The sequence below is a fragment of the Phyllobates terribilis genome, unplaced genomic scaffold (assembly GCF_046119375.1).
Source record: "Phyllobates terribilis strain yellow unplaced genomic scaffold, ASM4611937v1 Scaffold_7__3_contigs__length_470593459, whole genome shotgun sequence".
Lineage (NCBI taxonomy): Eukaryota > Metazoa > Chordata > Amphibia > Anura > Dendrobatidae > Phyllobates > Phyllobates terribilis.
The window spans coordinates 46,150,834-46,178,333 of NW_027362767.1; the positions used below are offsets into that span (position 1 = coordinate 46,150,834).

At 45.4% G+C, this 27,500-nt stretch overlaps 1 protein-coding gene across 7 annotated transcripts in view; it reads left to right on the forward strand.

The window, feature by feature from the left end:
* The window catches only part of NIN (ninein), a 95,526-nt gene that overhangs the window by 18,223 nt on the left and 49,803 nt on the right, over nt 1–27,500 (forward strand). For all 7 annotated transcript variants that reach the window (XR_012247321.1, XM_073638508.1, XM_073638509.1 and 4 more), the window contains exons 3-4: nt 6,215–6,296; nt 21,220–21,389. Coding sequence is in view for 6 of the 7 variants with exons in the window: in XM_073638508.1 (XP_073494609.1) it covers nt 6,215–6,296; nt 21,220–21,389 (252 nt within the window). In the remaining variant the exon portion in view is untranslated. The remainder of the gene's footprint in view (nt 1–6,214; nt 6,297–21,219; nt 21,390–27,500) is intronic.

A 27,500-nucleotide genomic window follows, 5' to 3' on the forward strand; every position in this document is an offset into this window, starting at 1 on the left:
TATGTCTTATATTCTAGGTTCTTCAAAGTAGCCACCTTTTGCTTTGATGACTGCTTTGCACACTCTTGGCATTCTCTTGATGAGCTTCAAGAGGTAGTCACCGGAAATGGTCTTCCAACAATCTTGAAGGAGTTCCCAGAGATGCTTAGCACTTGTTGGCCCTTTTGCCTTCACTCTGCGGTCCAGCTCACCCCAAACCAACTCGATTGGGTTCAGGTCTGGTGACTGTGGAGGCCAGGTCATCTGGCGTAGCACCCCATCACTCTCCTTCTTGGTCAAATAGCCCTTACACAGCCTGGAGGTGTGTTTGGGGTCATTGTCCTGTTGAAAAATAAATGATGGTCCAACTAAACCGGATGGAATAGCATGCCGCTGGTTCAGTATGCCTTCAATTTTGAATAAATCCCCAACAGTGTCACCAGCAAAGCACCATCACACCTCCTCCTCCATGCTTCACGGTGGGAACCAGGCATGAAGAGTCCATCCGTTCACCTTTTCTGCGTCGCACAAAGACACGGTGGTTGGAACCAAAGATCTCAAATTTGGGCTCATCAGATCAAAGCACAGATTTCCACTGGTCTAATGTCCATTCCTTGTGTTCTTTAGCCCAAACAAGTCTCTTCTGCTTGTAGCCTGTCCTTAGCAGTGGTTTCCTAGCAGCTATTTTACCATGAAGGCCTGCTGCTCAAAGTCTCCTCTTAACAGTTGTTGTAGAGATGTGTCTGCTGCTAGAACTCTGTGTGGCATTGACCTGGTCTCTAATCTGAGCTGCTGTTAACCTGCGATTTCTGAGGCTGGTGACTCGGATAAACTTATCCTCAGAAGCAGAGGTGACTCTTGGTCTTCCTTTCCTGAGGCGGTCCTCATGTGATCCAGTTTCTTTGTAGTGCTTGATGGTTTTTGCAACTGCACTTGGGGACACTTTCAAAGTTTTCCCAATTTTTCGGACTGACTGACCTTCATTTCTTAAAGTAATGATGGCCACTCGTTTTTCTTTACTTAGCTGCTTTTTTCTTGCCATAATACAAATTCTAACAGTCTATTCAGTAGGACTATCAGCTGTGTATCCTCCAGCCTTCTGCACAACACAACTGATGGTCCCAACCCCATTTATAAGGCAAGAAATCCCACTTATTAAACCTGACAGGGCACACCTGTGAAGTGAAAACCATTTCCGGTGACTACCTCTTGAAGCTCATCAAGAGAATGCCAAGAATGTGCAAAACAGTCATCAAAGCAAAGGGTGGCTACTTTGAAGAACCTAGAATATAAGACATATTTTCAGTTGTTTCACACTTTTTTGTTAAGTATATAATTTCACATGTGTTAATTCATAGTTTTGATGCCTTCAGTGTGAATGTACAATTTTCATAGTCATGAAAATACAGAAAAATCTTTAAATGAGAAGGTGTGTCCAAACTTTTGGTTTGCACTGTACCTCGGACAGATGAGGTTCACAATGCAATGTTCGGACTGCCCGGTGACTCTTCCCACCCGAGCGTGACAGCTTGTATCTCTATACAGCTGTCACTCTCGGGTAGGGAGAGCTGATGGCCAGTCCAACCATTGCGTTGCGATCTATATCCGAGATATAGTGCCGTCTGACTCTAAGGATGAGTTCACAGGAGGATTCTCAGTTAACTCCTTCTGTAGCCAGCAATAGACCATGCAATATAGAAGCCAAACGGTGCAAAATTTTTAATGAAACCCAATTGCCAAAATTAATTTTAACCCAAGATTGGATTCTAGTTGGATTGTTGATGCCACACACCATGTCTAAGGCATTATGATGGGCACAATGTGTGTGCATATACAGCAGAGTAGCCCCTAATAGGTAGGAGTCCATTGTGCTTCCTGATAGATGGTTGACCCTGCATTAGGCCCACCCTCCGATAGACAATTCAGGTAGAAAGAAGGCTGCTGGCCGTCTTGCCTTGTGGTCAGATTAAGGTGCCATGGGCTCATGCCAGTTACTATAAGTGGCTTGATGTGAATCTGAAAATCTCAGGCTTATGTAAGGGGGTGAAGGTTCTCCTTGTGGAGAGCTCCAAGAAGGCCTTAAGCTATGAGCACAGTGAGTCTTTTTGCTGAGTTTTTAGAGCAGAATCTGAGCAGAAACTCAATGTTTTTGAAGAGTTTTGAGATTTTGAGAGTTTCTGCTTGGAAAACCCTTAGGAGTGTAGATTTGGACGCTCTTTTTGGAGCAGCCGGCCTCTGTTACTCAGCTGTGTATGGCCCTTTAAAAGCATTGAAGTGATCAGCTCGCCGTCAGATCCCATAAAGCTCTGTCCTAATTGTGGGGAACGGGAAAGGGGCTCCGTGTAAATGAAAGCAGAGCTGAAGGGAATGAAAGAGTCACACTGGAGATAAGTGGCTGGAATTGTGATGTAGGAGCTGGATGCAGAGCTGTAGCCTTCATTTTGAGTAGATGCTGCTCCTCTTCCTCCCCTCTGTTCCCTGTGTCCTCATTGTGTTCAGTCATCATGCATATTCATGAGATGTCATGACAAATGCTTGTGGTCCGCTTCCTGGAGGGTGACATGTCTGGAAACAAAGACATGAGATTGTAGACTCAATCGCCAGACGGGCTGAATATTTTGATTTGCTCTTGTCTGGATAGTAATTTAGTTGCAGGCAAAGAAGCGTAAAAAAAAAAAAAAAAAAAATTTAATTTTTTTGGTGCTACTGTCTCTTTAAATCTGAAAAATAAATATTCTCAATTTCTTTTTTTTTTTTTTCTGTTTTAATGGCTGTATACATGGAAGGGTTGGGGAGATGTCTAATGAGGTGCTCCGGGGCTGAATGAGTTTCAAGGAGGTCTTTCTTGCAGCCGGCAGCCTCTTGAAGGTTGAGATTGTGAGGACTTGGGGGGATGAGTCTCGCTCAGTTTGGACTGCTCGGGGTTAAATGACTAGTAAGAAGCTCATGAGAGTAAAAGAAAGAGCTGCAAAAACCAGCAGCAGCGGAGTGAGTCTTTGTATCCAGACTGACACTGCGGGGAATGGACCCATTTGGTGGCACCGTTCCACGCACCAGACGCCAGCCCAGCAATAAAAGGGTAAAAAATGTAGATGTGCGGGATGACGGGATATTTTTTTTAAAATAAAAAATGGAGAATAAAGTATAAAACGCTACAAAAGTGTCGGGCCGGATCCCATTGACTGCAACAGGGAACTTCAACCATCTCATCAGGAGCCATCAACTCGTCTCCATTGCCGTTAGGCAAAACAAAGATGTCGTTTAACCCATTCCACTCCATTGTAACCTCTGTGATAATTCGATGGGGGATCTCTAATGCATAACTATTCACACCCCCTATATCTACAGCTCCATTTTAAGCAGAGGCGTGTTTTGTTTTGTTTTTTGCAGCCATTTATCTCTGTGTACAAGGCTCTGTCTTAAGTCCAGTCTTTATATGATCAAATGACTACCATAGGATAAAGGGAACGTGTTATCAGAACATATTGTTTTAAATCCGATTTGTGTCCCCTGTATTACAATAAAAATTGTCTTCTTTATGTCCTCTGCTGGTAAGGAAACCGCTGTAGTCTCTTCCTGAAAGGACAAGAATAAGGAGTCTCAAGAAACCCCGGTGGCCATTGTGAAAATTGCAAGATTATTAATTTTGTTTAACAAAAATCATGATGTGTATATATATTATATATTATTCCTACCACACATTCCCTTTTGAAGCCTTAGACTTCAAAGGCAGGAAAGGTCAGCTTTCCAGTTGCAGTTCTCCTGCAGACCGCCGCAGGTTTTCTGTCTTTTTTGTTTCTTGCACAATTTATTCTCTTCCATTTCGGCCTGAAAACCTGTAACATCTTAATGGTTGTCACAATGGTTGTAATTACCAAGGTTTCTTCTTCCAAGGTCACTCACTTTTTGAGTTCAGCCAGGTCCAGGCAGAATATTTTGTTTTAATTACTTAAAGAAGCACTCCTCCTCTTCCCCTTTTTTCCTCCTCTTCCCTCCCCCTTTTTTGCCTCCTCCTCTTCCCCTTTTTTCCTCCTCTTCCCTCCCCCTTTTTTGCCTCCTCTTCCCTCCCCCTTTTTTGCCCTGCAAAAGTCCCTGGCAGTGGAGGAGGGTGCAGCTGGGTTAGGAGTTGAAGAGGGGAATGATTTCTGCGGGGACAGGACATTTCCTGTTTCTACATAGAACAGAAAAGAGTAAAGAATTAGCTGGGTAGAAAGGTAAAATGAGCAATTGTAAGTACAAAGTACTATATAATATGATGATTGCAATATATTAAGGGGATAAAAACTTGGATGAGAGTGCTTCTTTAAAGGTAATTTGTCACCAGGGTTTTGCTTTCCCCACCTCAGAGCAGCATGATGTAGGGGCAGAGACTCTGATTCCAGTGATGTCACTTACTGCTTGTTGCAGTTTTGATTAAAACCGCTTTTTCCCTGCTGCAGTTCTAGCCTATCTAGCATATCTCTGAATGCTGAGCTGTGTATAACCCTGCCAACACTACTGATTAGCTGCTTTGTGTACACTGTGTATAGGCAGAAAGCAGCCAATCTGTGATGGGGGCGGGGTTGGACTACATGGCAGCAGGTTTACTAGTCCTCTAGTGATAAAATCACTGTTTTATCAGCAGATTATCAGAACTACAGCAAGCAGCCGAGTAAGTGACACATAGCTGGAATTGGGGTCTCAGCCCCTATATTATGTTGCTTGTAGATTAAGTGGCAAAAACCTGCTGACAGATTCCCTTTTAAAGGGGTATTCCAGTCTCCAAAAAAAAGAAAAGCCTACCCTCTGGATGGGGGGATAGTTGCTTGTTCGCTGTGGGACTTGTGTGTTTTCCCCTGGTTCTCTTCTGTCTGCAGGACCACAGGCAGGAGGAGTTTATTATTTTGGCGGCTGCGCACTCGCCCCGGCACTCCCATTCATTGTGAGTGGTAACGATGGCCGATCTACTCTTTAGTGGTCACAATGTCCCTCGCAGTCGTTCACATTGCAGGTTATTTTTCTGTCGCCCCTTTTAGAGATTGTATCTGATTTTTATTTTAAATTCATTCTATAATTTTCTTTGTAAAGATGTCCGTCTGTCTCCGCTCCTGCCGCCTATTGTGAACGGTTATTAGTTAGCGATTAGCAAAAAAAAAAAAAAAGAAGCAAATTGGAGCAAACAGAAACAAATGGCGCGTCACGCTAATTTGCCGTAATTTCCTGTTCGGATTCTGTTGCGCTCCGCACAGTTGCATCTTGAATTAAACTGATTAGATTGCAGGGCTAATTTATGACCGCCACCACTTTTATCAGTCTCTTGCCATGTAGTATAATCCCTTTGGGTTGTATCTGATCTGGTCACGGTGAAATGGCTGCAGGACTCGGGAGCCGGCTCCATCTGTCTTGCCGTGCAGCTGTGTGGCTCTGAGGACGGCGCACATTACACCACCACAAGGGCCAGACATTCCTGCATCACCACATCCTTTTTTACTTCTATTTTTAAGAAAAATAAATATATAACCATTATGCAATTAAGAAAAAAAATATATATTTTTTTGTTTTTCATTTTATAATTATTTATTTTTTTATTTGGGGTCTGCATTCAGAAAGTTTGTTATTGAGGTTCGAACACTGTTCCCAGATGGGTTTGGGTGAATGCCTAGCAACATCTCCTCCCGCCGGTGGTGACCCTGGATCGCTAGCTTCTTTTGGAACATGGTGACCTTGATTTCCGAAACTCCAGTCTACCTTCTGTCTGCCCCCCAGATCATGAAATCACAGCTACAAGTTATGGTGGGCCCCAAGATGCCTCAGATAGAGGAGGCTACTGGTGAAGGACGAGCGATATGACATAACCCTGTAACTCAGACTTGCACACAAGAAGCCATACCGTTGTCAAGCTTTTTTTTTTTTTCCTACCTGATGACTGAGGACTTTTAATCATGACTTGAATTGACGTTTAATGTGTAATAGTTTTTATATTTTTATTATTTATTTATTTTTCTTCCTGCCTTAACACTGAGCCATTATTGCTAATTGATTCTGGTTAGGGGCGAGGCATGGGGGCCCCCCGCACCTTGTGCCCCAGTACTGTGTAGACTGATGTCATTGTGTGTAATGTGCGCTGTGCCTTCCTGGTGACGGTTACTGTTGTGCATCACCTGGAGGACCCCGGAGATCTGGGGTTGTTTCCAGTGGGAGATTTTGGATCTCAGGTGGGAAGTTGACACAAACTATCTTGTCGTTCTTTCCATAGATTCACTTTGACCAGTTTAAAGAAGCCCTTATCGATGCCTTATCCAGCACACTGTCCAGTAAGGAAAACTGCCCTGAACCAGGTACATGATCTGTTTTTACTACTTTTTTTTTTTATTTAAATCCTTAACATTAAAGGGTGTATGTACTTTTGCAACTTTTTTTGTTCATTAATGCATCCCAAATACTTAGAATAAAAAAATTAAACCACTTTGCGAATGGTTTTGGTTAAAAATGTCCTACCGTTCTTCACCCACAGTTCCTGTGCAGACCTATGTGTCTCCATAGCTACAGACTACAAGCAGAGCCTGTGTAGTCTGACCCCGCAGTCATGTCACTGTATCTTCTATCGTCTGCAGAGGAAGTGGAGTAAATCCTGACTGTGGGATCTGACTATGGACATGACGTGTTCTGTAAGCCCTCATAGGGGATAAGCATGCAGAGGACCCCACTGTGATTTTTTGTTATTTTTTTTTTATTTCTATGTGGGCACAGGTTATCCTGGTGGGAAGGGCCCATCTGATTTTGTTTTTTCCAATTTACTGTAAAAAAAATAAACTTAAATTCTGCATCTTACTAATGTACTTTGTGTCTATTCCTCACTAATGTGATGTCTGCTTGCTGTCACTGAATGGAAACACTTTAGTTTTTCTCCAGAGGTGATAAATTTGTCCTCATCTTGTTTAAGGCTCATCACAGTGTTTCAATCCTCTCGTACTTTCACGGCTCATTACAGTGAATTGGAGACCTTATGAGTTCTGCGCCTATCCTCTTCATCTGAAAGGGACTTGTGGAATTACAAGCAACATTTTTGCCTCTTGAAATGAAAGTGTATCGGGGCTCTCGTGGGATCGCTGCTTGTTGCAGTGTATCGGGGCTCTCGTGGGATCGCTGCTTGTTGCAGTGTATCGGGGCTCTCGTGGGATCGCTGCTTGTTGCAGTGTATCGGGGCTCTCGTGGGATCGCTGCTTGTTGCAGTGTATCGGGGCTCTCGTGGGATCGCTGCTTGTTGCAGTGTATCGGGGCTCTCGTGGGATCGCTGCTTGTTGCAGTGTATCGGGGCTCTCGTGGGATCGCTGCTTGTTGCAGTGTATCGGGGCTCTCGTGGGATCGCTGCTTGTTGCAGTGTATCGGGGCTCTCGTGGGATCGCTGCTTGTTGCAGTGTATCGGGGCTCTCGTGGGGTCGCTGCTTGTTGCAGTGTATCGGGGCTCTCGTGGGATCGCTGCTTGTTGCAGTGTATCGGGGCTCTCGTGGGATCGCTGCTTGTTGCAGTGTATCGGGGCTCTCGTGGGATCGCTGCTTGTTGCAGTGTATCGGGGCTCTCGTGGGATCGCTGCTTGTTGCAGTGTATCGGGGCTCTCGTGGGATCGCTGCTTGTTGCAGTGTATCGGGGCTCTCGTGGGATCGCTGCTTGTTGCAGTGTATCGGGGCTCTCGTGGGATCGCTGCTTGTTGCAGTGTATCGGGGCTCTCGTGGGATCGCTGCTTGTTGCAGTGTATCGGGGCTCTCGTGGGATCGCTGCTTGTTGCAGTGTATCGGGGCCCTCGTGAGTTCAGAATTCTTGTAAAATCATAGCTTCTTGCAGTGTATCAGGGCTCCGCAGGATCATGGCTCATTACAGTGTATGGAGGCTCTTGTGCATTCATGACTTGTTGCAGTGTGTCAGGACTCTTGTGAGGCCATGACTAATAGCATTGTAGCGGCGTCCTTGTGAGGTGTCGGCGTTTTAGTGTATTGGAGATTTCATGACTTCATCACTTCTGTAAGATTATGACCTGTTAAATTGTATTGGTGTCCTTGTGGGGTCATGGCTTGTTACAGATCAGGGCTCCCAAGAGGTCATTGCTTTGCTGTATCTGGGCTCTTCATGACTTGTCACCCTGTATCGGGGCTCTCTCTCAGGAGGTCATGGCTCGTTATACTCTGTCAGGGCTCTTGTGACTTCAGCACTCTTGTAACATCATGGCCGGCCTTGTTACGTTGTGTCGGTGTCCTCGCGAGGGCCGGCCTTGTTGCGTTGTGTCGGTGTCCTCGCGAGGGCCGGCCTTGTTACGTTGTGTCGGTGTCCTCGCGAGGGCCGGCCTTGTTACGTTGTGTCGGTGTCCTCGCGAGGGCCGGCCTTGTTACGTTGTGTCGGTGTCCTCGCGAGGGCCGGCCTTGTTACGTTGTGTCGGTGTCCTCGCGAGGGCCGGCCTTGTTACGTTGTGTCGGTGTCCTCGCGAGGGCCGGCCTTGTTACGTTGTGTCGGTGTCCTCGCGAGGGCCGGCCTTGTTACGTTGTGTCTGTGTCCTCGCGAGGGCCGGCCTTGTTACGTTGTGTCGGTGTCCTCGCGAGGGCCGGCCTTGTTACGTTGTGTCGGTGTCCTCGCGAGGGCCGGCCTTGTTACGTTGTGTCGGTGTCCTCGCGAGGGCCGGCCTTGTTACGTTGTGTCTGTGTCCTCGCGAGGGCCGGCCTTGTTACGTTGTGTCTGTGTCCTCGCGAGGGCCGGCCTTGTTACGTTGTGTCGGTGTCCTCGCGAGGGCCGGCCTTGTTACGTTGTGTCGGTGTCCTCGCGAGGGCCGGCCTTGTTACGTTGTGTCGGTGTCCTCGCGAGGGCCGGCCTTGTTACGTTGTGTCGGTGTCCTCGCGAGGGCCGGCCTTGTTACGTTGTGTCGGTGTCCTCGCGAGGGCCGGCCTTGTTACGTTGTGTCGGTGTCCTCGCGAGGGCCGGCCTTGTTACGTTGTGTCGGTGTCCTCGCGAGGGCCGGCCTTGTTACGTTGTGTCGGTGTCCTCGCGAGGGCCGGCCTTGTTACGTTGTGTCGGTGTCCTCGCGAGGGCCGGCCTTGTTACGTTGTGTCGGTGTCCTCGCGAGGGCCGGCCTTGTTACGTTGTGTCGGTGTCCTCGCGAGGGCCGGCCTTGTTACGTTGTGTCGGTGTCCTCGCGAGGGCCGGCCTTGTTACGTTGTGTCGGTGTCCTCGCGAGGGCCGGCCTTGTTACGTTGTGTCGGTGTCCTCGCGAGGGCCGGCCTTGTTACGTTGTGTCGGTGTCCTCGCGAGGGCCGGCCTTGTTACGTTGTGTCGGTGTCCTCGCGAGGGCCGGCCTTGTTACGTTGTGTCGGTGTCCTCGCGAGGGCCGGCCTTGTTACGTTGTGTCGGTGTCCTCGCGAGGGCCGGCCTTGTTACGTTGTGTCGGTGTCCTCGCGAGGGCCGGCCTTGTTACGTTGTGTCGGTGTCCTCGCGAGGGCCGGCCTTGTTGCGTTGTGTCGGTGTCCTCGCGAGGGCCGGCCTTGTTGCGTTGTGTCGGTGTCCTCGCGAGGGCCGGCCTTGTTGCGTTGTGTCGGTGTCCTCGCGAGGGCCGGCCTTGTTGCGTTGTGTCGGTGTCCTCGCGAGGGCCGGCCTTGTTGCGTTGTGTCGGTGTCCTCGCGAGGGCCGGCCTTGTTACGTTGTGTCGGTGTCCTCGCGAGGGCCGGCCTTGTTACGTTGTGTCGGTGTCCTCGCGAGGGCCGGCCTTGTTACGTTGTGTCGGTGTCCTCGCGAGGGCCGGCCTTGTTACGTTGTGTCGGTGTCCTCGCGAGGGCCGGCCTTGTTACGTTGTGTCGGTGTCCTCGCGAGGGCCGGCCTTGTTACGTTGTGTCGGTGTCCTCGCGAGGGCCGGCCTTGTTACGTTGTGTCGGTGTCCTCGCGAGGGCCGGCCTTGTTACGTTGTGTCGGTGTCCTCGCGAGGGCCGGCCTTGTTACGTTGTGTCGGTGTCCTCGCGAGGGCCGGCCTTGTTGCGTTGTGTCGGTGTCCTCGCGAGGGCCGGCCTTGTTGCGTTGTGTCGGTGTCCTCGCGAGGGCCGGCCTTGTTGCGTTGTGTCGGTGTCCTCGCGAGGGCCGGCCTTGTTGCGTTGTGTCGGTGTCCTCGCGAGGGCCGGCCTTGTTGCGTTGTGTCGGTGCCCTCGCGAGGTCTCGATTTTTGCGTTGTTGAGGCTCTTGTGAGGCCACAGCTCGTTCGCCTGTATTGGGCTCTCCTAGTAACGCCTCTTGCATCTGTGTCAGCAGGACATGATCAGACTGTTTTTGTACACAATGTCTTCTCTATACATTCTTGCGCCATTCTCCGCCCCACCCCATCAGTGTTCCTCACCTCGTTGCTATGTTTCTGGCTATGAGCGGCCGATGTTTTGTTGCTCGCTCCACCGGCGAGCGCTGATTGTTGGCTAATTATTGACTTTGCAGTCAGCTGTGCGATGTTTGCTCGCTCCTCTGTGGAGCACCTGAGTCGGCTTGGCGTGATCCTGTTGCTTGGTGACGGTGACTCTTCAGCTGTTGCATCGTGCCGGCGATCACACGGGGTTTTGTTCTCAGAAATTAATTGCACGGATTTAATCTCGCGGCTGCTGGATGTTCGGGGAGTTATGAGGAAGGACGGGCGTCTGCAATGTGTCACCGAAGTCAACATTGTGCTGTTTGCAACGAGTTAATCATTATGGATCATTATGGAGCAGCACAAATTTTACAAACCATTGGCAACACTGTAAACTTTTCCATTCAATGACAGCAAGAAGAGCGGTTGAATGTGCTAAGCTGCCATAAAGACGTTGCTAAAGGTGGCGCAGCTGTTCTGCCTCCATAGTGCTGCACAAAGGGTGAATTCATGGGTAGCGCTCCTCCATAAAGGCCAGAAGTGGGCATGGAGGTGCAAACTCACAGCATTCCCTGTGATGCCTGGTATTGAAGCATGCTGGGCGTTGTAGTTTCTCAACAGGCGGCATGTTACCCATTACTGGTTTAAAGGGTCAGGGCTGCAAGGAAGAGTGAGACTGGCACCATGGAGGGCGGTGTAGTGACTGCAGCTGTTCCCCCAAGGTCAGTGTTACTAGAGCACTTGTAGGGGGTTTATAGATCGTTTTCCGTCCTGTGACATCCCACCTGGACTAGTCAAGTGCTTGCACCAAGGTCCCTTAAAGGGGTTGTCTTGGCCATTTAATTTTTGTTATAAGAAGGATCAGGGGAGGCATTAAAATAAAAGCATTAAAAAGCACAATTCTACTTTACACCAATTTTTCATCAGGCCACGTCTAATCCTCCCCGGGTACACGCCGGTGTCTATTTCCCAGTCCCTCTTGAGACACAAAAAATGTTACCAAGCCAATCAGCGGTGGAGGTGGGACCTTAACGTGACCAGTGATTGGCTGAGCTGCATCTCCCATCTCCTGTGTATTGAAGGGGACTACGACCAGCAGGGGCTCAAGAGTGGCGGACTATTGATGGAGGGGAGGTAGTGCTGCACTCTGAGCATTTTTTAAAACCCCAAATTATTCTAGACACATGATCTATCTTTTTCCTAAGGCATCGGCTTAATAACCGGCAGCCATCTTTAGAGTTTCTTCTTCACCCTTGGCGTACTCTATAACTGGTGAGGGTTTACAATAGCACTTAAAGCGGTATTCCCATCTCCAAGAACCTTTATGTAGTAGTTGTAATAATAATATTTGCAAATCACTCCAATGAGAAATGTAATATAGTTCTTCTGATTCGCTATGTCTTTTTCCTTATGTGCAGACTTTGCAGGGTCTTGGGTATCCATGGTTATGACCGCTAGCAACTAGCTAACTAACTGTCTCTATATGAGTGGCCATAACCATGAATATCTAAGCTACTCAATGCCCTGCACATGGTGTAAGTGACATGGCTAATCAGAAGAACTATACTACATTTCTAATTTTCGCTATTTGCTAATAATAATAATAATAATAATATTATTAAACCTACTGCATATTGAGATAGGATCTTGGAGATGGGTTAAAAGGGGTATTCCCTGGTGATTAGAGGGGCAAAACTGGTCCCTATGTATGAGAAAACCAAAGATCTGTGATAGTTGGTGACCCTTTAAGAGATCCTACATTGGGGCCTGGTAGTGTCAGGTTGTGTTCCCTCTTGCCCTCCCTTCCCCAAACACACTGTGCCTCTTTTACTCCATTTTTGAAGGACCATTTCCCAGGGGTCACTCTAAGACACATGGGACTCAGTGGACCTGTTGGGAATCTGGATGTAATGGGCAGATGGGGGATGGGGAACCAAACAAAAAAAAAAATCCTTTTACCAGAGTGCTTTCTCAAAAGAAAGTCTCAGACTATAAGGGTCTGTTCACACGTTGCAGTTTTGTCGCATTTTTTTTTCTGTGCAGATTTGTTACAAAACCTGAAGGATTTCTTAGTAATTTTTTTGCAGATTTAAATCTGCAGTGTCAATTCTTTCAGCGTTTTTGCTGCAGATGTCAGCCATATTAATGAGTGGGGAAAAATCGCCACCAAAACCTCATGTACAAAAAAAGGACCTGTTTTTCCAGCCAAGAGAAGCAGAAATTCCTGCTGCAAATACTCTACTTGTGCACATACCCTTAGATTTCCCGCTATACAGTGCAGTCTTGGAAACCTAATCAGGATGCGATCATGATGGATGATCGGCTTATCCCCCTCCCCCACTCTCCTCCGCCCTACCCCTACTTCTTGCATTAGTCTTACTTTTGAAGTGAAGGGGTCATTTCGACCTGAGGAGAAGGGAATAGATGGCTTCAGAGAAAGCATTGAGCTGAAGGAGCGAGATGCGGCACAATAGGCGGCCCCATTACTGCAGGACTCTGGGGGTTCTTACAAGGCTGAGACTAATCACAGGGTCCCAATTATCCCCAGCAAGCGCATCCTTCAGCGCCCGTACAATGGCCCCGGTCTGGTTCCCACTTCATCATTTGTGCGGTGTATGAAGGGGCAGGAAGGCAGCTGCGAGCGCTGGACGGGGGGCTAGAATGACTCTTCTGAATGAAAGTGCAAATCTTCTTCAGCTGAGCTCTCTAAATTTTGTTTCAATTGCAGCCTTCCTATATAATGTAGGGTTTATTAAAGGGGAAGGTAGAATTCCATTCTTAAAGGGGATTTTAAATTTGAATTGCAACTTTTGTATTCAAATTGCAAAATCTCTGCTGTCATTAAATGGAAATGTTAACATGTAACACACCTATACAAACTTTCTACAGCTGTGTGTTTGCTACACTTGTATCCAGTAGCAAAACAGTCTGTTCTCCAGCCCATGCATTCATATATTGTGGCAAACTCTGAATAGGAAGGAACTTTGGTTCAGTAGACCCCCTGATCTGTTCAGTCTACCTTTTCATTCCCACCGCAGCTGGACCACAAGCAATCATAAGTTATTCATTAATCATGTTTATGGGTCATCCCCTTTAAATAGGACCCCTCACTTACCATAGATATGTAATAATTGTACCTGGTGTAAATGCCGATGTTCTCCTGAATCCGGCGCTGTTTTTCTTTTCTTCCTGCGCCTCTCCGTTCCTGAGATACGGCCCCCTCTTCCCTGTGTATAAATAAAGTTTTTTTAATTTTTTTTTTGCCAAGTGGGAGTGGTCCTTAAGTAGACACCCACAGAAGAAACTTGGGGGCCACTCCCACTTAGCTAAGAAGACTAAATTTTATATACAGGGTCCATATCTCGTGAACGCAGAGGCACAGGAATAAAAGGAAAAACATCGCTGAATTCAAGAGAACAGCGCAAAAAAAAAAATGACGTTTGTGGCAAGTGACGGGTTCTCTGTTTTTCTAGCTTTCACTTATATGTTGAGTATCAGTTGTTAACCATTTTCACAGACTCGGACTGAATAATTTGGGTACGCTCGCTGAGGGTTTGCTACAGTTGCATCTTCTCTCCATAAACTCATCCTGATACCTGGACACATTGGATCACTCGCCGGTGACACTTTTGCGGAGCATGCTTTCTCTGCTGTTTAGGCTCTCCTTTCTGATTTCCATTCCCCCTAATGACTGTATGTCGGGTAATGTCTCATTTTTTGCAATTAGTCTTCGGAGGCCTCAGCCGCGCCATTAGTGACAGAATTTTTAAAAACCCTGGTGACGGCTTCGCTTTAATCATTCCTTCTCGTTCTGAACGCTTAGGACATAACTTTGCTAAATTAGCTGCTTGGAATGTGAAACCAGAATTATATTTTTAATTTTTTTTTTTTTTTTTCATCACAAGAGTGTAATTATACTCTCCTCCACATTGAAATTACAAGAGCAAGAAGAAAAGGTGATGGAATTATGGAAATCCCAGGCTGGAGACATGTTACTGATCTGCATATGATAAAATGGGAACAACATTTGAGGATCTCGTTCTACTGTGAGCAGCCTGCGTTGTCTACACGTGCTCCCATGGCTGCAGCGTCTCCAGACTTGTCTCCCATCGAGCACATCTGGGACGTCATTGGTCGGTGATTACTCAGGTGCTGCCAGCAGAGGATCTTGATGATTTGCCCAAGTGCATTCAGCGGCAGAACCTTCCTCAGACGACCATTAATGACCTCAGTGATGGCGGCCGAGGCTGGAGGTGCCGGGATTTCTGCACATGGCTCACACTCCAAACTGAAAGAATCCAGATGTTGTTTGATTTTAGTTCCCATTTTTTTGGAGATCAGTAACATTTTTATCCATCCTGTGATTTTCAGAGTTCCATGACTTTTCCTTATCGGTGTAGTACCATCATTGGAGGGGGGTTTATAATACCGCCATCCATCCCGTCTGCTTCACGCTCTTCTTTTTATAGTAGCGCACAAAGGCGCCCCGGTCAGCGGCATCTGTTCACGCCATGATGGCGAGCCGTGATTAAATTTGTCCCTCGCTAATAAATGGAGGAGATTAATTTAAGACTGAGGACCGGAGGTTGCGGTGTTTGACCCTGTAGTAACGGCGCAGAATACAAGATTACGGTAGGAAGGGGAGTTTAGGAAATGGGTGAGATTTAATTTTGTGTTGGTCTGCGTGGGTCCTGTAATTACTAATTAGATTTTGGGCACAGCTGCACCTTTTTTAGATTATTTTCGCTGGTAAGTGTAAGGTTACTCTTACTACTGGAGGAGTCTCGATGTATAAAATGGTGCCGCCATGCTGCAGAATATTGATGCTTTGTAGGATACACACGTTGTCAAAATTGTTGGTACCCCTCGTTTATTGAAAGAAAAACCCACAATCTTTACAGAAATAACTTGAATCTGACAAAAGTAATAATAAATTAAAAATCTATGAAAATGAACAAATGAAAGTCAGACATTGCTTTTCTGCTTCCACAGAATTATTTAAAAAATGAACCTCATGAAATCGGCCTGGACAGAAATGATGGTTCTTCTTACCTTAATATTTTATTGAAGAACCTTTTGAGGCAATCAAACGATTCCTGTAACTGTCAATGAGACTTCTGCGCCTCTCGACAGGTATTTTGGCCGACTCCTCATGAGCAAACTGCTCCAGTTGTCTCGTGTGTGAAGGTTGCCTTTTCCAGACGACATGTTTCAGCTCTTTCCAAAGATGCTCCATAGGATTTAGGTCAGGGCTCATAGAAGGCCACTTCAGAATAGTCCAATGTTTTCCTCTTAGCCATTCTTGGGTGTGTTTAGCTGTGTGTTTTGGGTCATTATCCTGTTGCAAGACCCATGACCCATGACCTGCGACTGAGACCAAGCTTTCTGACACTGGGCAGCACGTTTCTCTCTACAATCCCTTGATAGTCTTGAGATTTCATTGTACCCTGCACAGATTCAAGACACCCTGTGCCAGGTGCAGCAAAGCAGCCCCAGAACATAACAGAGCCTCCTCCATGTTTCACAGTAGGGACAGTGTTCTTTTCTTGATATGCTTCATTTTTCTGTCTGTGAACATAGAGCTGATGTGCCTTGTCAAAAACTTCCATTTTCGTCTCATCTGTCCATAAGACATTCTCCCAGAAGCTTTGTGGCTTTTCAACATGTAGTTTGGCAAATTCCAGTCTATCTTTTTTATGATTTTTTTCAACAATGGTGTTCTCCTTGATCGTCTCCCATGAAGTCCACTTTGGATCAAACAACGACGGATGGTGTGATCTGACACTGATGTTCCTTGAGCTTGAAGTTCACCTTTAATCTCTTTAGAAGTTTTCCTGGGCTCTTTTGTTACCATTCGTATTATCCGTCTCTCTTATTTGTCATCAATTTTCCTCCTGCGGCCACGTCCAGGGAGGTTGGCTACAGTCCCATGGATCTTAAATTTCTGAATAATATGTGCAACTGTAGTCACAGGAACATCAAGCTGCTTGGAGATGGTCTTATAACCTTTACCTTTAACATACTTGTCTATAATTTTCTTTCTAATCTCCTGAGACAACTCTTTCCTTTGCTTCCTCTGGTCCATGTTGAGTGTGGTGCACACCATGTCGCCAAACAGCACAGTGAATATCTGTAGCCCTATATACAGGCACAGTGAGTATCTGTAGCCCTATATACAGGCACAGTGACTGATTACAAGATTGTAGACACCTGTGATTCTTATTAGTAGACGCAACTTGATTTAACATGTCCCTTTTGTCACATTATTTTCAGGGGTGCCATCATTTCTGTCCAGGCCGATTTCATGAGTTTAATTTTTGTTAATTCTGTGGAAGCAGAAAAGCAATGTCTGACTTTCATTTGTTCATTTTCATAGATTTTTAATTTATTACTTTTGTCAGATTCAAGTTATTTCTGTGACCATTGTGGGTTTTTCTTTCATTAAACGAGAGGTACCAACAATTTTGACCATGTTTGTATATTGTGTGCATCAGGAAGACAAATGGCCCCAACAGAAGAGTAACGTGAAGCTTCTGGGCTCCGATGCCAAACGTGAAACAGATCGCACCTATTCTGCACCATTTATCAAACTGGTGTCGTCTTATGTGGTATTGGGATTATTGGGCGCGGGTGGGACCTAGTGCACCCCCCAGTTGTTGAATGACCCACATGGACTGAATATTTATAGGATGTGTTTTATAACTTGTATATAGGATGGTAATAGGGGTAGAGTTGTGTGGTAATCAGACAACCCTGGAGTAAGAAGCAAAAAGACTGGACAGTGTCGTTTCCACTCTGCCTGATCTTTTTTCAGTGGCTGATCCTGGCAACGTTTGTGAGAGCGGTCTGCAAAATTCTTATTCTTCTAAGTGGCTTTGTTATCCTCACTGGGATTGCTTTCACGATGACCTTAGAAGTCATAATGAGTCTGTTGTTCTCCCTGACATGTATGACTGGTGGAGGAAGAGGTGGAGCACGCATACCACCTCTTCATACAGAGCAAAGTGAGCCGAGCGCTGCCCCAGGCTTCCGTACAGATTCCGGGGTGAACAAAGTGACTTTTCTGTTAGACAAGGTCATTTTGCGCTGTGCCATCTTAGTATCTGTTGTGCCCAATATTTGCAATAATTCAGATTTCTTGCAATAACTGGGAGCCGTTTGTTATCCATAATTTTCCTACAAACCTAGACGTCCATCTTTCATGTACATGTTAGATCAGCGATTTTCCCGGATAGAACATGGGCCCATTATAGTCCATGGGGCTGTTCAGGTGTCCGTTGTTTTTAGAATGAATTTTAGGCGGACACTCTGTCCAAAAAAAATCATGAAGATAGGTTTTATTTTTCAAGGTTACAGGTCTGAGAAGTCGGCCAGCTCATGGACGCCATACTAGTTGCATGCCAGTGCTGGTTTTTCATTAAAAGTGAAACTTAAAGGGGTTATCCACTACTGGGAAAACTCCTTTTCTATACTCCCACATGTTGAATAAAAACGGCCTGTACTGTCCTCCGGTGCTATTCTAGTGACGTCTGCGCTTGGTTTCCAATGGGCCTCTTCACTCTCGCTTCTTTTTCACCCACAATTTCAGGCCACAATCCAAGCTGCTGGAGGTCTAGTGTGAAGTCTCCACAATCAGTGATGGTTTGGGGAGCCATGTCATCTGCTGGTGTAGGTCCACTGTGTTTTATCAAGACCAAAGTCAGCGCAGCCGTCTACCAGGACATTGTAGAGCACTTCATGCTTCCCTCTGCCGACAAGCTTTTTGGAGATGGAAATGTCATTCTCCAGCAGGACTTGGCCCCTGTCCACACTGCCAAAAGTACCAATACCTGGTTTACACACAACAGTATCACTGTGCTTGATTGGCAGCAAACTCGCCTGACCTTAACCCCATAGAGAATCTATTATAGAGAATCTTTGGGGTATTGTCAAGAGGAAGATGAGAGACACCAGACCCAACAATGCAGACGAGCTGAAGGCGGCTATCAAAGCCACCTGGGCTTCCATAACACCTCAGCAGGGCCACAGGCTGATCCCTCCATGCCACATTGCCGCATTGATGGAGTAATTGATGCAAAAGGAGCCCGACCAAGTATTGAGGGCATTTACTGAACATACATTTCAGCAGGACATTTCGGATTTTAAAAAGATTTTTCAAGCTGTTGTTATAAAGTATTCTAATTTACTGAGATAATGACTTTTGTGTTTTCATTGGCTGTAAGCCATAATCATCAACATTAACAGAAATAAACACGTGAAATAGATCACTCTGTGTGTAATGACTCTATATAATATATATTTTCAGTTGTTTCACACTTTTTTGTTAAGTATATAATTCCACATGTGTTAATTCATAGTTTTGATGCCTTCAGTGTGAATGTACAATTTTCATAGTCATGAAAATACAGAAAAATCTTTAATTGAGAAGGTGTGTCCAAACTTTTGGTCTGTACTGTACGTACATGCATACATATTATGAAATATTGTATGTGTTCCTTGCAGGCCATTAAAGCCCCCTCCCCCCCTATCCACCAGTAAATTGTAATAATTAGAATATTAAATCCCTATTTACTGTCCTAGATGTTGTTTCTCTATGGGCGGCCATTATGTATTTGGAAGGCAGAACGCCAGCGTCTCTCACAGAGATCAGAGCGCTCTCCGCTGCTGATGAGTTTACAGGGGCAATGTGTTTTTTTTTCCACCAAAATAAAATAGTTCTTCGGGCCGCATATTAAATAATGTATCCAGAGAGCCTCCAGATAATACACTTCAAGCCCCCCGCTCACTATTAAAGGAATATATCGGCAGGAAGATATATCATAAGGTGTTTTGAAGTGTTAGACTCAAAGGCCTCTTGCCATTGATGTGACGGCTGAAGATGTTTTTGTAATTTTTTTTTCTATTTCGTGTGATCACTATCAACACTTCTTTCCTTCTCACTCCTGCACCCGCTCTCTTCATCCAAGATCTTATTAATTTCATGTTGTCCAGACATTTCTTTTGTCCTTGAACCACATGTAGGAATATAAATTAATGGGAGCAAATCTAATGATGTTATTAAAAAACTCCACAGCTGAACACAAGGGGATCCCGACCACCCAGGTTTATATTGTGCGAGTTGTAAGATTCCCTTTCTTAGTCTGTATAATAATCTGCCGTGGACAAATGGTGGGGACTATTCACAATATAATAAATGGGGGAGGGGGGGAATCACAGGACAAGGACTCGTCTTTTTTTTTTGGGGGGGGGGGGTGAAGTTAGCGAACATTGTACAATGTTTCCAAGGTTTTATTGATTGTGCGTCGGGGAAATGATGGGAAAGTAGTGTAAGAAGGTTTACCACCCAATGGGAGTAGACATGCGTTTATGGTTTAATTGGCTTCAAAGTAGATTTTTTTCCCCACATGTCGATCCAGAAGGGGCTGAATTCATTGCTCCTTCCTACTTGCCTATCCATCCTTATGATAGTCTTGTAGATCCTGGCAATAATGTCTTCCCTTGGTTGCTGTTGGCCAAACCACTTGACCTTGGATACTCCTCCTCTGGCCTTTTTTGTATTTAAATATCATAAATTGTAATATTTCGTACCAAAGTGTCACCGAAGGAAGTTGCGTAAAGTTGTAAAGTGCCTGTGAAAATTCTTTGCATAGCTCTTGAAAAGTTGCCATATACATACGATAGCTGGTGGCCAAAAAATCATTCAACTGGCATTCTTCTGCCATGACTTCCACCTAAAATCTATGGGAATGGGCCGAGCCATGAGTGCAATTAAGCTCATTTTGCCCAAATTGGATCAAATGTGTGGGTGGTCAAGCTGTCCCTCATGGTTGCAATGGGTGTAATGGATTTGGCATGACTCCTTGAGGCTAGACCCGGCAGTTGTTGACCTTTATCTGTTGGCAAGAGCTTCCATATTTATAGCAGATGACCTCTAGTTGACCTATAAAAGCTGCACTTTGATGGAAACCGATAAAAATATCCTTGTAGCCATCATAATGTCTGTGAAACTGGACCAATCCTTGACCTTTAGTAGTCGCTCTTATAACTTAAAGTAGGAAAGTCACGTTGGCGATGGAAGGTGTTGGTAATTGTCTGTAATTTGACCAATTTTTGTCCTTGAGCTGTTGGCTGGTCTAACCTCATGGACCATTACTGACATAATCTTCTCTAGGTCAACTAGACTTTACTATCATGAATTGTAAATTCCAGAATGCCCAACTACTCCTGGTAGATTCATGGTAAAGTCAAGTTGACCCATTGAAGATGCAGGTTAAAGTCTGCGCAGTTGGATCTGTCCTTGAAATTTTCTACCAGGAACTTTAAAGTCCTGAAACCCCAACAGATACTCTAGTAGACCTGTGAAAATAAATGTTGGTAAAGGTCTGTGAGGGTAGACTAGTTGTTGGTATTTAGCGTTTGGGCTTTAGGATCTTCCTAATTATGGTAGCAAAGTGCTGTTGACCTATGGAAGATGCGGTATTTGCTGATATGTTATATATACCTTTTGATGGGTGCAGATTCTGTCATGTATGGGTCCAATACATTTATTGTTCAGTTTAATATATGTATCAAGAACATGGCATAGTGATGACCATCAACAAAATCTACACTTGTATATAGTCCAATAATGGGGGGTGTAAGAACATGTCTAGACTGTTGCGGTAGGACTGTTGGTAAATGTTTCTCTTGGATTCTGCTGTTAGAACAGAGGAGCTTAGATACCTTCAGAAAGTTACGTTTTGTATTCTCGCTTTAATTAAACCCGATTATTTTGAAGGGATTTATTTTCATTATCGAACGTTTCCTTTTCCAAAAACTCTTATCACAAGAGGCCAGAGGCGCCTCCATCGATCTCCGTGCAGGGAACTAAACTACTTTATTTTGATTTTTGACACCAGATTGCTCCCCCGAAGCCCAGCCTAAATACATCAAAGATGGCAAGCGGTACGGCCGCCGCTCTGTGCCGGAGCTTCAAGACTCGCTGGAAGAGTTTGATGAAGAGACCGTAATTGAACCCGATGATGAAGGGACGAGGTCCTCACAGGTCAGCTCCAGGAACTGCGAAGAGGTAAGAAGATAAATTAATTTCATGGCTTTAGGGGGACATTATTTTTCATTGCCACCTGGTGGGTGACTGATACTTGCTCGGGAGTCTCTCTAGCTGCTATCTTAGGTGGGTCATCTTCAATTTCAGCTGGTATGGTTAAGAAACCTAATTGATTTGTGTCTTGGATATTTCATCATTATGCGCAGTTATGGAGTCTGGATGGATGGGTTATATAAATCTGATTTAATTAAATCCTAACCTTGAGTGACTGTATCTGAGCAGATTTATGGGTCGTTTTTACAACGATCGTGATTAGGGCTTAGTTATGTTTGGGCTGTATGGTGGCTTAGTGGTTGGCTCCAGAGACATGGGTCAACTTTTCATCTCCCGGGTCAGCGATGGTTTGCAGCCTAGCCCTGTATCTCAGTCTCCTGGTAAAGGCAGAGTGGCTTGTTGGGGTGCCGCCAGCCTTCCCATAGCTGTGCCCTTTTGTTAGTGGAACTTGGCTTAAATCTGACCTGAGCATCATCTGCGTGGATTCTGTAACTTATGACCATGTTCATATTGATGCTTCAGCTTTAAGTGCACATACCTGTAAGGGAGCATTTAGAATTTAAAGCGCTTCCCCCAACATACTCATTGAGACCACTGCTCTCCATTTCTTTATTACAGAGCACCATTTCCTCATGTACAGTTGTCCGGGACTTAGATATTTATGATGTATCCATAGGATAGGTCAGAGGCGAACATATCATTGGTACAACCTGTGCGGTCGCACAGGAGCCCACTAGTCAAGGGTGGAATTGTGCGTTATGAGGAGCTATTGGGCTTCAAATGGCCCATATAGTGTTCTACTACAGGGCCCTCTTCTGTCTGTGTCTGATAGTGGGATAGGTTGTCAATATCTGATTTGGTGGGATCCAAAATGCAGTACCCTCACAATTGACTGTTAGCAGCTCCCCCAGCAGCTTGAAGTAAACAGTATATGCCTTAACTGCAGAGCTCTGTGTGTTGTCTAGTGGCCATTTTGGGGTACTGCAGCTTAGATCACATTCATTCCAATAGGAGCTGAGCTGCAGTACTCAAGTACGGCCACTATCCAGTTGATAGCGCTGATCCATACACTGTTATATTGAGCTGCGGCCACCAGAAGTTATCAACTGGTTGATGGGGTATCATGGATATCTTAGTTCTGGACAATCCCTATAAACTGGATTCAGACCGCTTTATTAAAAAAAAAAAAAAAAAAGCAAAATTGCAGACTTGACAGGCTCCATGTGCCTTTCTACAATCCAGACATATGCCGGAGCTGCCATCACATTGCCAGTACTCTTCTACCATTTACATTGGAGCACTGGCTATAATTTGTCCGTGTGTGCTCCATACTTTGGTCTGAAGGAGCTGGTAAGCTGATCATTACTACTTTTTGTTCATTTGGATCATTGCAAGCAGTTTGAGACTGTTTTCATGGGGTTAGACACAGGACTGTGGAGTCGGTAAGCCAAACCTCTGACTCCGACTCCTCAATTTCCATGCCTCCGACTCCACGACTCCGACTCCATCATACATGGCTCATGTTTGAGTGATATATTTACTGTAGCACAGACATTTCATAACTTTCCCAAATTCTTATGAAAAAATATTCCCCACAAACTGCATTGAACTACTGTACCCAATTTATTATATATTTTAGGAGTTGGAGTTGGTCCATTTTATACCGACTCTGATTCCGACTCCACCAAAATGGGCCCCGACTCCGACTCTGGTTAGACAGCCCCTTTTAAACTCCCCCCATAAAATGCTGTGTAAATGGTTTCCTAGAAATAATGTGCGGTGGGGACGTTTGTTTGTGAATGCATTCCTGGTGCAGAAGAAAAAAAAAAAATTGGCGGCGCTGTATAAGCAATAAAAATCAAATTTTATATCTCAATATAGAATGCAGCAGGGGTGCCTAGAAGTCAGTATAAAGCAGATGTGGGGCCCGCTGCGATCAGGTGAACACTCCAACCCCCGAGGACTGGAGGGTTTTTAACAATGAGCAGCAGACACACAGGTGGCGCCCAACGTCGGGATGTGAATACTGATCGGCAACTCCTCCCGGCGCGGCACGCTCGATTTGACTTCCAGGGGTTTATAGATGATCTTTCTTTTCTCTGGGATTCGCTATGTGCCTGGTACAGCTGCTCTGTACAAGACTGTTAATGATGTCTACCCTCCCTGTCCTCGGATTGCGGATCACGCCTTACTATGGCAGCGTGTGCCGTCACCAGAAGGTTCCTAAGACCCTGGCAGTTTCTCTAACGAGGCTCTCGCCTCTTAATAACCTTTAATACTCCTGAAGTAAATTGCATGGTGACAGGTGGTATTTAACGTCTCCATGTTTTGCTCCGTGAATCTCTCCCCGGTGATGGAGAACTCCTACGTTCTCCATCATCAATGTTTTAGCTTCTGGGAGAAGAGGAAATGTCCCAGTAGTTGGAGATCTATAGGCTGTAGCTATGGACGCAGAGTAAGGTTGTGTTCAGCACGAATAAGATGCTTCCGGCACATCTTTTGAGTGTACCCATGGATCTTCTGATGTCTCACCAAGTGAGATGACACCAAAGTGACTGTCATCCCTCAGTCAATCTAACTGGGTTTCTGAGAGTTGCACGGTCTGAACCACCTTCCCCTACACCCATGTGGGTCCTCGTGACCATTGCAACATTACCGTTCAAAGTATCTCAACTATCCTCGGATTGAAGCGTGCAATATGTCCTCCTGCCGCCCCCCCACAAAGCCGCAGGGTGTAAAATACAGTTCTAGTACAGCCCATTTAAAATTTAAAAAGAAAAAGGGGACGACGACGACACAATATCTCTTTAACAAACATGAATATAAACTTGTATCAACATTTAACTTCTGTTACCAGGGTGCTGAATACTTGCAAAACATAGTACTGCAGTGCACAGGAGGAGTGTCCTTCAGTTTACATTATAATGTTCTCTGTGTATGCCGGTGCTAGTCGGCTGTTCTCAGTGTATGCCGGGCCCTTAAGGTGGGGCGTTACCCCGTGTATGCCGGGCCCTTGTGGTGGGGCGTCCCCGGTGAGTGGTTCAAGGAAGAACAACCAATGAACTAGCTATAGGTTCATTGCCTGCCTCAAACTCACTTATAAGTGAGGGTAGTAGAAGCTAGCCCATTGGACCCGCTCCGACTGCCCCACCCCAAGTTTCTGAAAAAAAGTTCCAGCTCTGTATGAAGATGTGTAGCCGCTGACCACGATCCAAAACTCATCCAATGTGCATGTGAGCTGTAGAACTGGAGTAATGGGAGAAGAGGACCTGGCCTAATAAGTCACATTTTGCATCACATGGGCAGCCGGGCGTGACTTACTTAGGGAAGAGATGGCACCGGATGCTCTGTAGGAATACAGCCGGTGGAAGCCATGTGATGGGGCGATGTTCTGCAGAGAACCTGGAGTCCTGACATTATGTGGATGTGATACAGGACACCTACTCACCCGGCTGTTAGGAAATCCCACTGTCTCTTACAGCAGGATAATGGTTGACCAGTAATGGTCCAAGCAGTGCATCAGAGATCAAATTGATGGACTTATCTCCATCAGTTGGCCGATGCCCCCATACACATTAGACGATCGTCCAGACCTTTTGATATTAGCTGATTTGGCTGACATTAGTCTTGTGTATGGGGGGATGAGGAGGCTTTAGATTATTTGCTGCTGACGTCTTGTCCCAGATACTACAGCACAACTTTAGGGGCCTCATGGAGTCCAGGCCTGATGGGTCAGAACAATATTCGGCAAGTGATAAGTTCCTTCCACACCTACATAAGCTGCACATTTCGTCTCACTTTGAGCCCTTTGAAGTGAAACCACTTGTAATTCTCTTTGTTGTAGTGACAAGGAAAGCTTTAACCTGGCGCACACCTCGCACCGACCACAGTGCTGGCTGCACTCCACAATGTCATTCAATATTTCAGGAGCGTGCCGGTGCTCTGCTCATTAAGGTGCGGCCTCCGCCGTCCGCTCCCTTTGATCGGGACAGAGTGGGTTTTGTGCAGGTCTGTCCACCCCCAGCGTCCGAGAATCCCCCGTACAATGGGCCAGTAACACCTGAGCGAGCTCTCACGAGGCCCGTCACCCCAATCGTTCATTCATTACGAATTCATCGAGATAACTCTCTGCTCTGTTAGGTCACTTTACATCTCCGGAACCAGTGGAAACTTTCTATAGTGCTGCCCTGAACTTCCCAAAATCCGCCATCGGGTAATCCGCAACTTGTTTTCTACATAGAACTACAATAATGGCAAAAGTATCAGATTTTGTGCTAATAAATTGGCATTAAAGGGGTTTTACCGCCCAAATATATATTTATATACTAGAGATGAGCCAATGGGTCAAAATTGGTTTTGGCCAGATTCAGACATTCGATACAGTGCAAATAAAATCTCGGAAAGATGTTTATTCTGCACTGAGGTCTCTCCAGACCCAAAGCATAATAAATGGAGGGGAAGGAATGGGTTAAAAAAATAAACTCCTTCCCATGACCTGACTCCTTACACCACTACAGCTCCCTGGGTCCTAGGCCCAGTCTTTGGTTTTTCTGGCGCCGAGGCCCAAAATGGCACATGGGGGTCGGCACTATCATTGATGACCTAAGACCCATGTGGAGGATTCTGGTGAGGGTCTCTCCAAAAGAATCAAGCAAAATAACGGCCGCCTGGATTTCTGCAAATCAAATAATTTTATTCTGGACAAATCTGAAATTATTATTATTTGGAAATTCGTAACAATCTAAACGTCCCTATTAAAAAATGAACAAAATGATCCATAAAGAATTAAATAAATTTTTATTATTAAATATATGAAGACCGAATATTCTACTCATCTTCCAACAGTCTGTGTGCAAAATACATCAGCAACACAGATCTCCTCCTCTAGGACTACAATGTATCAGTGCAGGTAAAATAAAATTATTAGTCTGATTTCTTGGAAGTCTAGACTGGATACGACTGTAGCAAACCCCCATCTATGGGACATATCATTCCTGTTTGCACCTAAAAGCCGAGGATTTCTAAATTCACTCAATGACTCCAAGAAGAGATCTTGAAAATGGTGCGAAAATGGAATGTAAAGCTTATTAGCAAATTAAAGGATAAGGTGTGAAAATTGTTGTTTTTTTCTGGTTAGGGGTGGAATTTAATAACAAGAGACTTACCGTCACTTTCAAACAGGAAACTGGTGTGCACAGGCTCATACTAAGAGTAGCCATCTCTCTATATAACTAACAAAGTAGCACTCTGTAACTCTATAGCATGTAAACCTGAAATAAATGAAATTTGAATTGTATTACTGCTCTAGAAAATATGAAAAATAGTGACACTTGGCACATAATTTCGCCAATTTATGTATGCCCGACAAGGAGATCTCCTTTGCTGGGGACCTTTCCTAATGTGAATCCTCTCCTAGGCTGAAGCCTACATTTATATGGGTTATTGTTATTTATATATAGGCTCTCTGACCGAGCACTCCACCCATCAGCCTATGACTGTTTTAATCACAGCAGGATCCTACCTACCCACATAAATGTAGGCTTCAGTCTAGGAGAAGATTCAGATTAGGATAGGTCCCCAGCAAAAGGAGATCGCCTTGCCCTGGCAGCTGGGCATGCATGAATTTGCCAAATTATGTGTTAAGTATCTTCATTTTTTTATTATTTTCTAGAGCAGTAATGCAATTTAAATTTCATATATTTTATGTTTACATGCTATAGCACTACAGAGTGCTACTTTATTTGTTGGTTGGGGGGTGGGATTGAAGACGCAAAATACTAAAAATCACCACGTTTCTGCCCTTTCCTCTCTGGGTTTTAACTCATCCAATTAGGTTACCAGTTGGATTCCTCTGTGCCCGTAGATGAGCCTTGGCCATTCCTGACCACTTCAGCAGCACCATGCATTGTTTATGGAGGTGTTCTATTTTATTAATATGGGTGTTATGGGGGAAGGGAATTAAGAAGGATTGGGCATGTTGAATTTCAGTATGCCCTATCCTTTTTGTCTCCAGCGAAGGTAAGCCAACGCAGAAGGTGTCGGGCAGCGGCTTATTCCCTCTACCCGTTAAGAGCACGA